Source organism: Lepisma saccharinum, chromosome 20 (assembly GCF_977018435.1).
Source record: "Lepisma saccharinum chromosome 20, izLepSacc3.1, whole genome shotgun sequence".
NCBI lineage: Eukaryota > Metazoa > Arthropoda > Insecta > Zygentoma > Lepismatidae > Lepisma > Lepisma saccharinum.
Genome location: NC_139248.1, coordinates 8,836,073 through 8,849,319, shown reverse-complemented (window position 1 = coordinate 8,849,319; position 13,247 = coordinate 8,836,073). Strand labels below are relative to the sequence as shown.

General features: G+C 37.8%; 1 protein-coding gene across 1 annotated transcript in view; it reads right to left on the bottom strand.

The window, feature by feature from the left end:
- Positions 1-13,247, bottom strand: part of Cad99C (cadherin 99C) — a 187,935-nt gene that overhangs the window by 68,169 nt on the left and 106,519 nt on the right. Inside the window, exons 4-6 of the mRNA XM_083142085.1 lie at positions 11,218-11,396; positions 3,832-3,954; positions 570-812 (exon numbers count right to left, since the gene is read on the bottom strand). Of these exons, the coding sequence (XP_082998211.1) occupies positions 570-812; positions 3,832-3,954; positions 11,218-11,396 (545 nt within the window). The remainder of the gene's footprint in view (positions 1-569; positions 813-3,831; positions 3,955-11,217; positions 11,397-13,247) is intronic.

Genomic DNA, 13,247 nt, shown 5'->3' with positions numbered 1-13,247 from the left:
GACTTTTAAGGTTTTTGTTTCACTTCCTCAGAATTTCTAAGGCATGAGTATTGTCCGTAAAGCTACTCATCAAGGCTAAGCAGGCATGCAACCGATAGGGGCACAATGCACAGTGGTGTGGTTTGAATCCCACTTTAAACTTTAGGTTCAGTCCTGATTAGCACATTTAAGCATAAAGTCTACTTAAACTTTGACAAACCTTTGTTGTTGGTTTTTTTTTTTTTAATTCTATGTCAAATTTATGTGGAAACAGTTTGGAATTTGTGATCACAAAAAAACTAAACCAAACATCTGGCATTCCGAAACCTGACGATTTAGGCAAACAGGGCATACACAATAGTGCAAATGAAGCGAAAAACCTGGCTCGCTACAGTGCCAGAGGTCCTGGGTTCGAATTTTATCATATGATCACTCATCTTCATCATCACAATTAGCCAAAAGTGGTAGAAAACTGACGCTAAATAACAAAGAAACAAACAAAAAAACTTGCACTGAGGTGTCATTCACACAAATTATTTCTTTATGAATACATATGGACATCAACATCAAAGAAAATACACACAACTTACCGATGCTACAACAGTGACGAGATATTTTCGTGTTCTTTCATAATCCAAACTCCTATTAACCGTGACTTGCCCCTGGTGTGGCAAACTGATAGAGAAGAATCCATATCCATCTGCTACGCCTTTTTGATCCTCCAGCTCCAGATCTTTTCCAGGAACCACAAAATACTCCACCAGCCCATTTACTCCAGCATCATTGTCTTCCGCCTGGATGTCCTGGAAGATTGTGGTGCCTACTGGAGTCAGCTGCAAAACAAATAATATAAACATCAGAAAATGTAAGCAAGAGTGGCACAACCCTAAATTTGATTGACATGAGAACTACAAGACATGTTCCCACCCACAAAATTTTCATATAGGGGCAGTGATAGCATCATCGCCTTGTAATCAGGGGGCCCAGATTCGATACCTGGTGGAGGCGCATGGTGGTTCGAATCCCACTTTAAACTGTAGGTCCAGGCCCAATTAGCCTTACTGTGCATAAAGTGGACTTAAAACACCAACTCAATCAATCAGATTTTCATATAGTTGAACCTACCTGTTGTCAACATAGAAGACTTGCACAAATTAACAATATTTAGAAAAATGTAGGATGGGACAGATTAATCGGTACTCTATTGGTATCGGACAATAAAGTCATATTGGTAAAATTACAGATTATTTTACCGATCCAATATATCTATACATATCTTATAATTTAGTGCAAAATTCTGCCATTTTGTATTAATTTTTATGGATAATCCCCATGCCCTACTTTTTATAGAAAGTAAATGTCTAAATATGTATTTCAGTACCCTGAGACACAAATCTATTAAGGGAGTCAATAAACCATTCAGGTTCTTCAAGGATTATTTTGAATTTTATATCGGATTGGTAGAATATCGGTTATCAGTATCGGTAAATTATATATCGTTACATTATTGGTCATCATCATCCTTCGCTGTTTCCTGCCTCTGGCTGGGTCGGCATAGAAGTCAAGCCTCTCCATTTTTTCCTGGTCTTCCACCGCTTCTCTCTTTCCACTGTGTTCCAATCTTGTTCTCTTCTCCTAACACTCTCCGCTATCTGCTCTTTCCACCGACATCTTGGTCTCCCCCTTGGCCTTATTCCCACTCCTTGTGAATTGTAAGCTCTTACTGGTAGTCTTTCTGCATCCATCCTCTTCATGTGTCCGAACCATGTCATCTGTGCCTGATCTATCCTGTCCTGAAGTTTCACCATACCCACTGTCTGTCTGATCTCCTCATTCCTTATTCTATCCCTTCTAGTCTTCCCCAATATACTCCTTAAAAATTTCATCTCCACTGCCTGCATCTTTCTTTTGTCTCTCTCTGTCATTGTCCAAGTCTCTGCTCCATACGTAATTAGTGGCACATAGTATATGTGTTATATATTACCTTCTTGCATTTCATAGATACGTCCCTGTTCCATATTAATCTTCGAACACTTTGATATAGTCCAACACCAATTTGTCCTCTTCTGTTTACCTCCTCATCTATTCTTCCACTTGCCGCCTCCCCGATGGCTCAGTGGTAGCGTCGTCGCCTTGTAATCAAGGGGTCCCAAGTTCGATACCCGGTGGAGGCACAAGTGGTTCGGATCCCACTTTAAACTGTAGGTCCAGTCCCGATTAGCCTTACTGTGCATAAAGTGGACTTAAAACAACATATCATATCATATCATTCTTCCACTTCTCTCAATTATGCTTCCTAGATATTTGAAGCTCTCCACTACCCTCAACTCTTCCGTGTCCATCTTTATTCTTGGTTCGTTTCTGGCTCTGTTTCTTGTTGCTATTAGCACCTCGCTCTTTTCTGCACTGAATTTCATTCCTGCTCTTCTGATTTCCTCATCCCAACTATCAAGCTGTCTCTGTAATTCTTCTTCCCTGCTTCCGCATATTACTAAGTCATCAGCAAACAACAGGCCCTTCATCTCTTCCTCTCCTATCCTGTGCATTTTTCACTTAGAAGTTCCTGTTCTTTGAAATAATATAAACTTTCTTACACTACTTACCATAGCTGCTTTCCTGTGTCGAAATCCATGACGTAAACACACAGTATTGCCAGGTCGAACTTTGATTTTTAATGTGGATATGTATGGGAATTTCCACTAGGATTTAACTTTCTTTATTTCATGTTTTCATCTGTATTTATGATTTTGATTTTATTTTTGGATATTTCTATTTTTTTAATAACTAAATTATTTTAATTAATTTAAATTGATTTTCTTCAATTTCTTTGGAAAATATATGGTTTTTGATTATTTTATTGTTCAGTGTTGTCCTAGCATTGTGCTATAAGGGAGACACCAATTTCACGGTCTCCCTTATCGCACAACGTGAGAACAACCTTAACCTCCATACCTTTTCCAATGATGTATCATACTTATGTCTATTAGGAAGAGTTGATTCGACATCCTTACCCATTGCAATTATGCAGAGCAGTGGGAAAAGAACACTTCCCTGTTTTAGTCCATTACTTATACTGAACCACTCCGTTCTTCTCACTGGTGTCTTCACACATTATTGGTAAAAAACAAAAAAGTAAAGTGCTCCCCTGTGCTTAGCACCACGCCATGAAGGTGTATAGGGGGTGTAGAAGTAATGCCACACACTTTATTGATCCGGTCGTGAGTGGGGGTGATGTGATCAGCATCATGCCCCTGAGCACCTTTACCCCCCAGGGTTTCCCCCAGGTACCCATGCCATTCGATGCTGGGTGGGCGCAGGGGCCGCTTCCAACGTTTGGTATCAGTCAAAATTTTATATAGACACATCCCCCAAGAAAAATGCAGTTTTCCAGATAAACACAAATATCATATAATTATTTATGATATACAGTGATTTTTATAACGACAATAAAGAACATGCCTGACTGTCTTCTACCAAAAAGATCGGGAAATTTTGACATCCTAACTGCAGCTAGGAAAAAGTCAGGACAGGGATGAAAAGACAAGTATTGTTTTATCTAAATCATGATGTCTGGTAACCTTAGGATTGCAGCATTCCCCAGACAGTAAAATTATGTGAAATCATATATTTCATGCATATAATTTTAATGACAATATAGTTGATTGGACATATACAGACATAACATTACAGGAATTCAACATTTTGAAATTGAAGCCGTGTTTGGAGGGTTTGAAAAATACCTTGCTACTGCCATGCCAAGAATCTTGATGGCGGATTTGTCTAAACACCCTTTCCGCCAACCACCCTCAGAGAGTGAAAATTCTGAAGAGACCTTTGAATTGTCTAACCTACCTCTGCCACTGAGACTTCGTATGGCGCATCTATGAACTTTGGAGCATTGTCATTCACGTCCGACACCCTCACAATGACTGGAATCGTTCGCTTCTTTCTTGTCGCTCGAATTGTGCAGGTCAGCTGAAAGAAAAAGAGTGAGCTTCAGTAAGACTTAAAAATGTATATAAAACTAAGCTAAACTCCACGACGCAACAGTCTTCTAAACACCAGGGCCTGCCAGAGTGGCTTTTTCATTGTGTGACGCGTGGTCAGCTCATCGAGTTCCATCGCTTTTGTTTCTGGCTTTCGGAATCGCTCCAGATCCCACTACTTCTACCTTTCAAATACCTCCCCAATTTTCCTCATGACACTGGGTCAAGGTCAAAATTTTGGAGGCTCCCACTGGGAATTGAACCCAGGGCTGCTTGCACCAAAGGCAAGAGCACTAACCTAACCATTTGGCTACACAGAAGCCCTAATAATGGACAATAGAATAATGCAGTAGCACACAAAGACACATCCTCAGGCGAGTACACATTGTAAAACAAACATATTTTCAATTGAACTGCCCCTTTGAAATTTTCAATTAGATTGTATAGCATTTAACCTCATACATAGTTAGATCTTTGCAAATTGTGTGTCTGTCAAAATCAAAAAATTAACTAAGCAATATAACAATGTATTAGAAATTACATAACAATTGTGTTTGAAACAACAGACAAAAAAATGCTATAAACAATGGAAGCTCAAAAATCATTTGGATTGTTTAATTTCATTTTGAAAAATTTTATTCACACTGATTTTTTTAATCTTCCAATTAACTGCTAATATGCTAGTAGAATAAGTAAGACAAAACAAATTAAATTAAACAGTCCAATTGATTTGAGTTGTTTACTTAATTCCTTTGATCTATTGTTATTACAATCCTGACTGTTTTGTAATTTCTAATGCGCTGTTAAATTATTTAATTCGTTCTTTGCTCTTCACAAAACCACATATGTCAAAATGTCTAATAAATTTAAAGAAATATGAACCACATTTTTAATATTAGTATTTCATGCAAAGTTTCTTTTGCAAATTCATTGTAACAGGCCTTCATTTTGTATTCCCATTACTTTCACCAACATTTGATGCAGTGAACAAACATTTGAAAGAAAAATGCTACTTTCAGTGCATCTCCTTTCTTTTGTAAAACCTCACGCTAGATTTCTCGAATGCACACAAGTTTGTATTCAATCACTGCTTGAGTTTTAGTATGGCAGTTGGTGCTGGCAGCCATGTAAATGATACATTCACGGACAAGTCAACAAACCATTGAGACTGCTTGTGCACATTCACCTGCCGAGTACATACATAGGCTTGTTGACTTTAAGCACTCCTTATTCTTCTGCAAGTGCTGATTGTTTACATTTATTCTAGGTCAAAGTCTGACAAGAAAAATAAACCAAAAATGAAAGTATAGAATGATATACGTTGTGCTCAGTGGCGCAGGAACGTTTTTCATTTGGGGGGTACAAAATTCAGCCTCCCATATATATATAAACACAAATACTACTGCACCTAGAAATACATTTCGGGGGTCCAACCAAGTGTTGCAATAATAATAATAATAATAATAATAATAAATATAATCATAATTATTATATTTAATTAAATTAAAACATTAATTGAATATGTAAGTTAATTAATATTGTATTGTTGTTTTTACATAAATAGGTAAAATATAGTAAAACAATAGATATAAAAGCATATATTAATTATCTAGCTTACGTGTAGTTAAGATCGCCAAGATTTGCATAAAAACAACTGCCCTGGCAAGGAATTTAATGTCAAATAGAAAAATAATTGAATATTTATTGAATAACAAACAAGGAGTTAGATCCAATTAACGAAAAGTAAAGTTTCTGATTAATATTTTATGGATATTATCATTAGTTGTGTGCATAAATCTTTTGGAACCCTTCAAAGCCGTATGAGCCAAATTCCCTGCCTTCCGATACGTTCAGCGGAAATAACCATCGATTATATAACAAATGCTAAACAATTATATTTTGATTATTTACTTTTATTTCTTGGTAAGTCTTTCGGGGGAGTGTCCGGACCCCTCCTAAATACGTCCTTGATAGTTAGGTATAATGTGAAGGCATGGGAAATATTCTATTTTAGAACAGCACACACGAATGTCCTGTTATTTAATGCAAAATTTGCATAACTATTTTTTCTTTGTTTTTCTTAGAATTTTTTTTTAAAACAGATTTTAAAACCAGATAACAATTCTGAAACATATAAAGCTCTAAACTTCGTTCTGGCCTTATTTCAATTTAACGGAACGGAAAATCAGGAGTTCGAAATGTGAAAATTGCGAATAAAGATACATATATTCATTTTAATGCAGGTTGAGATCAAAGGGGGTGAGGAGGATCTTGAGCCACCCCAACCAGGAATAATCATCTCCCACCCACTGACTATAGAAACCACATTATGAATATATCATACTTATAGTGTTCCACTTCAGTTCAGTTCATTCTAATTTTAAATTCCCATAGCTACGCATAAAAATATCTTTAAACAATTTATGGCAGATGTGTACCACATCCAATGTCTTTTAGAAGCCATGTATTTGGTATTTACTCGGACATCTGTAAGGCATTGTAAAAAAAAAAAAGAAAGAAAAAAGAAAAAAAAACCTGAGTTGAGATAGTTCCCGATCAACTCGTAAAGAAGTCTAACTTTGAAATATTTGTGAAACATTTGACAAAGCATTTATTTGTTATATAATTAGCTGTACCTCATGACTAGAGCCCGGAAGTTCAGGCATTTATTTTCGTTAAAATAGGCAGGCAAAAAGGTATTTATAATTTGGTAAATAGGCACTAAAATGAAAAAAAGGCAAAATAAACCGAAAAAAGGCACATTTAGAAGTCGCTTACTTTTATCTATAATTTCTGGCAAAATGTTAAAATCTAAATTGGGAAGAGCATTTCAATTTTCTCCGCCTTGATTGCACATAACTACAAGGTGCTTTTTAAGTTCTAAACATTCATTGATAGTCGTCTGTCAGAGAGAATGTTTTTCATAATAGAAAATGATCTTTCTACTTCGACAGAAGTTATTGGAGCATACATATAACAAGCTAATGTAGCTGGAATCATTTTGGTAACAGCATTTTCACCTTTTAGAATATCACAAATTGTTTTCAATTGTTTCAAGTCCTCATTTGCACTCACTACCCGTTAGCACTTTTCCGCAACAGCTCACCCCTTTTCTCCTGGCACTTCCATCATCTGCTGCATAGATTCCTCGAAGATTTTCATGGATGCTATAATTGTAATTGTCTCTGGCAATGCACCATAATGTGCAAAAATAAACTTGAATAGCACAGGAGTTTTTCAACTTCAAGAATTGAAGCCGCTTCATTTTCTGGAAGAGCATCTATCACCTCGCTGGTTTTTTCAAGGTTGTTAGCATAATATATAGCTGCTGATATCCAGGTTCCCCATCTCGTCAAGACTGGTTGCTGAGGTAAACTAAGCTCAATCGCAACTTCCTGAAATTTTCGGGTTCGAGAGGGAGATTTCAGAAATATTTTCTTTGTGTTCGAAATCAACCTGTCCACTTCAGCAGTCAATCATGCACAAGAAATGTTAACCGAAAGGCAATATCCTGACTCAGCATGAAATACTTTTTTCTCACACTTTTCTCCTTCAGCAATGTTGAAACATGCGTGAGTTCAATATTACTTAAATAAGGCGAAAATTATTCACATAATAAACGGAAGAAAAATAAATGCCAACAACGTTTTTTGGGAGAAAAATAATTTATATACACATTTTTTTTTTAAAAAAATGTCAAATTTCATTGAAAAAGGCAAAAAAAGGCATTATAATTAAAAATAGGCAGTGGGGTCCCAAATAGGCAAAATAGGCAAAATGAAAAGACTTCCAAAACATTCGAAACAATATAAGAAACGTACAACTGTATATCCGGAAAAAAATTATCAATATATGCAGTAGATAAAAAGAGGCATTTTGCCAAACTTCCGGGCTCTACTCATGACACTCTTCAAGCACTGAAAGTACTATCATTACATATACAAAACCGAAATACTTCAGATGTCAGAGGAAGCAAGGAAAGGCATATGCTCAAAATGTTTTGTTTTTTCGTTTCAATCTTTGGTGGACAATATGAAGAACCGCCCAAGGTTTCCTTTCGTATGTAGTAGTATTAAATGCAGATACATGCGTGTGTCAATTTCTCGTTTATGTGAAAAGGTAAACTTCAATGTCACAGTTAAAGATTTTCGCATCTACAAAGAAAATCCAAAACACATTCCCACCTCGGCGGCCTCCGTGGCGGAGGGGTTGGCATAGGGCGCTTTGACGCCAGAGGTACCAGGTTGGGCATGTGAGTGTTCATCAATTTCATATCATCGCCCATCCTCATCTTTGCGATTAGCCAAAAGTGGCAGAAATGCGAAGTAAAATAAACCAAACAAATCAATCAAACATTCTCATCTCACTCAAAGACCTTGCGAATCCAATCCAAAATCTACCAATAGAACCTGCAGTGAGTTTAATTTATCTCGTGCATTCATCTGACTAATGTAATTTTCTTACAGATTGACTTTAGGGTTTAACTTAAAATGGCGTTGTGTTTGTGTTGAATTTAGGTAAAAATAATTCTGCCCCTCTGATAATATCGCAAATTGCACCTTGTTTAATTGTCTAGGAAAAAATTCATTTCACCTAGGAATGATATCGCGATGAAATGAGTCGAAAATTGTCACAGCCTCATCTCGACTCCTGTGTGGCGAGGTCCTTCTCGTTCTTGTTTGTGTTAATTTTTGTTTCGGTTTCCACTTGGAAGTCATTAAAACTTATTCTAGATTCACTTCATGCTCAGATAGGCTAATTCCAAAATATCTTAATATATAGGTTTAAGTATAGTTTTCCGAACACCCCCTTACAAAGTTATGAAAAATATGGGTGAGGTACAGCAGTACAGTGTACCCCCCCCCCCAAGTTGGTCTGTAGTATCTCGTCTCGATCGTGTAAGTATTTCGTTTTGGAAAATTCCATTTTAAATATTCAAAAGAAAATGGGATCAGTCATACTCGTATACCCTTCGAATCGACGCGACAATTTCTTTAGAAAAGTCTACCCCCCCCCTTACGCAAAGGAGCATTCGTCTGCAGCGTGAGAGCAAATCTGATTCCATCGTTCCACACGCATTTTAAACAATTTTCATCTCCTTAAAGAGGTTTCCAAGAACTTAGGTCAATGAACTAACTAGTAGCAACCACAATGTATAATGGAACTACAAGCAAAACAACCTGCGCAGACCCGCGACTCCTGTGCACCGTACTCCCGCGTGGAGGGGAGGGGAGAGTTGACCATGCTTCCTCATGACCCGAGCTGAACGGAAGAAGGAAAAGCTGCACGGGGACTTTTCGTCCAAGGTTTTTTTCCTTGTGGTCTCTCAATAGTAGAATAAGTTCAGAATGTTTTGAATTTCTGTGGTAAGGAAGATAATGTTTATAAGTTATAAACAATATGCACTTTTTTATTGGGCGAACTGAAAATAGGTTCTTTTAACAGTAGCACCTTGCGTCTGTCAAATTACCAAGGGTGGGGGTACAACTCGATTTACGGATTTAGGGGGGTACAGTACCCCCGTTCAAAAATTTAGGGGGGTACAATGTACCCCTGTACCCCCCCCCCCCCGTTCCTGCGCCACTGGTTGTGCTAGTGTCAGTGACATATTCTCCCATGTTACCTGGTTTACTGATTGTAAACAGACTTTTTCCTTGTATGTACTGTATACATAAATTGCGGAATAATTTGAGGTTGCCAGACTTCTGTTTTTGTTTTACTTACATGATGCATTGGTGTTTTATTTCTATTATATCTAATTAATATACAATAAATAAGAATTATTGTAGTAAACGAGGTCAAATTTTCAGAATATGCCACTGTCAAGTGTCTACTTCACTTCGCCCAACAACAAAACCCTTGATATCTAAGTACTCAGCTGAGAATTTTTCCATAAAGCCCTATTTCATCCTTGACCAGAATGCTTTTTAAGTTTGAAAGCTATTTTCAGGCTATTTCTGAAGACTGCACGAGTTATATGGTGCCTATTTCGAAGATAACTCCCCTTTTATAGAGTGGCTAAAATGAGAAAATTATGGAAAATCTGTTATATATATATACACACATATTGTTTGAATTTCGAGAGTCTCTTCTGTCTTTTCCCCATGTCCGTCAATTTTATCACTGTGTGTTATCTCATGGTGCATCTGTTGGTAATGGGCCAATCAGAGTGCACTGTAGTTGAGGAAAAATGCATCTGCAACAGCAAAGGAGAGTTTGTGCGCTAAGGATACAGCATGTGTTGCAGGGCGCTCTAAAATGCCTTCCTTTGTTCCCCATCCAGAAAAAAATGTAGGCTATTGAGTTTAAAATCCATTTCAGGCCATTTCTCAAAAGAGTATACCAGTTTTTTGCTGTTTGTTGTTGCCTATTGCACTCATAAGTGCTTATTTTGAAGATAACTGTTTTTTGGGTGCCTAGTACAGGAAAATGATGAAAAATATGTTGATGTGCATCAATTTTATTGCCTATTTTGTATTTTTGGTGCCTTTTTGCCTGCCTTTTTTGATGGTTTTTAATGTCTATCGATCCTCAGCCTAACAATATGTCAGTGTGTAGTGTATTCTCAATGTTACCACTTTTACCACTGGTAAACCAACTTTTTTCATGTATTTTTATGCATTTATATTTAATGCATGGCTAATTGTTCTTTGTGCTAACTATTAAAACAAGCTACTAAACTATAATTTAATTAAATTATGTGAAGATCTTAAATACTGGTTCATGAACATCACTGATCGTTCTCCATCGCAGCCTTGTGTTGATCTGGTTTCCTACCCTATTGTACGCGGGGAAGGCGAGGAAGCCGAAGAAAAATTGGCGAATGGCTATTTAAAAATAATAACAAAAAAAACAGCCTGGGTGTTTAGTTCCACCACTCCAAACAGCGTTGGCGGAAGAACACTGCTTTGTTCCTTCCTGCTTTCTGTGCTGCGCTTGGCAGGGGCAGTGTTGCTACATGAAGAAAAATTGTCCTTTCAGGTTCAATTTTAGGTAAAAAGGGAAATTTTTGGAAAAATAGAAATTGCCTGAAAATTTCAAGTGGTCGAACTTCTGTTTTTATTTTACATTGCATGCCTGCATTTGTATTTTATTTATATTATATCTTATTAATGTACACGGTGTTTGTAATAAATATATAAATAAATAAGAATTGTTGCGGTAAACCAGGTCAAACTTTCAGAATTGGCCATATCGATTCTTAGGACACAGGGTGTTTCTAAAGTACTTAACCTCTAAGCAAGGCACCTACCTGAAACACTATATGCGAGAGGTTCTCCTCGTCCCTGTCCAGTGGCGCCACCAGCTGCAGCTTCTTCCCGTTGAGAACAAAGAACTGGCGGCCTTTGGGGAAGACGAGGGACAGCTGGATGTCATTGAAGGGGTCTCCCACCACTGGGATCTCAGGAGGAGTGGTCGGTTGGTCCACTTCTGCAAAAAAAAATCATAATTTCATCACCAATCTCCTCACTGCCATCTCTCCAGTTTAAAATTATTTTGATGTCAATAACTAGGGACCTAGCCAGGGTTGTTAAAGTTCCAGAAATTTTAAGTAAATTCAATTGCAGTCCAGGAGAGAAAATCAACAAGCGTAAATAGGTTCTGGACCATAAAGAGCCTTTTAATCTGTAAAGAATTTCAATTCGGTCCAGGGACCTTTTTTCCGGATGAATTTCAATATGGTCCAGCAACCTTCTTTCCGGATCAGTTTAAATAGGGTCGAAGTCCATTATTGAAATGAAACAATACGCAACTAGGATCGAATTTCTCAATATAACCCTTTAGAATTTATGGATCAAGTTATTCTGACCTAGACCTGGTTCCTTCCTCCAAAAACTTATAAAATTCCATCGTGTAAGAGCCCTGCCAGAGAGGGCTTTTCGTTTGGTAACACGGGGTCAGCGCATCGAGTCCCATTGCCGCTGTTTTCTGGTTTTCGAGACCGGAGCCTGCTTATTTTCAAGCAGCTCCCCAACTGTCCTCGCGACGCGGGTCAACGCCGAAATTTTAAGGCTCCCACTGGGAATCGAACCCGGAACCGCTCGCACCAGAGGCGAGAGCGCTAACCATTTGGTTACGCAGGAGACAATTTATTTGCCAGGGCACTTGATTTTATACAAATTTTGGCGAGCAATAACAAAAATCTAATTGAGTGATTGATTTTTGTTATTTACCGCCGCTTTTCTTCCACTTTTGGCTAACCGCGACGATGAGGATGAGTGATATGATAAACCCATGCCGAGGTTCGAACCCGGAACCCCTGGCGTCATAACGCGTTGTGCTAACCACTCCATTACGGAGCTCTGTCACAATAATACAATATTAATTAATTTATATATTATGAATATACCTATATTATATTAATGTATGAATTTAAACTTTTATATTATTATTTCTGAGACCCTTTGTTCAGACTCCTCTCCCCCACCACCAAACTTGCTTGACTAATGAATCAGGAAGACAAAAGTGCAAAAGTTCAGCTATTGTTTGTCGTCGGAACAAATCGTGATCACCGTCGTAGCATTTACAATCTGGTCAGGCGTCTTCTTTCCCTGCACCCTTCCCTGTATTGCGAAAGCTTGGCGCTTACACATCTGTTGACGCCCGCCGCTTTGAAATCAAAACAGCTTGTAAGCCGCTTACACATTGACGTCATCTGCAACTCCTCAGAGCCCTCTGGCGCCAATACAATCCCAACCATCACACCTTACTAATAATCGCAGGTTATATTTTTTAATACGACAAAGATTTACAACTACAATGCAAAGCGGGGTAGGGTTGTTTCAGATTTGAATACGCTTCACCTGGAACTTTTTCCTGACATGGTGTAAATTAAGGAAGTTATGTAGTCTGGAATCTCGAAGTGTTATGAGCATTTCCTGTAAGGGAAAACCCCAATTGTTAAGAGGCATGCATATTTCGTTTTTGACGGAAACACGAAATGGCCTCCCTGATTGCGTAGTGGTAACGTCGTTGCCTTGAAATCAACGGGTCCCGGATTCCTTACCCGGTGGAGGCACAAAGTAGTTCGGATCCCACTTTAAACTGTAGGTCCAGTCCCGATTATCCTATCTGTCTATAAAGTGGACTTAAAACAACAAATCAATCAATCAATAAATGAATGTAATGTTCATTTTTCATGTTTTTAAAGGTGTGAGGTTGCATTTTCCAACTGTTTTGTCACGAAATAATGCAAAAACAAAAAACAAAAAAACTCTTAAACGCAATATGTAGAGTTTGTTTTTATGCCGACACGTCACTTTCTAGAGTCCGATGGATTAT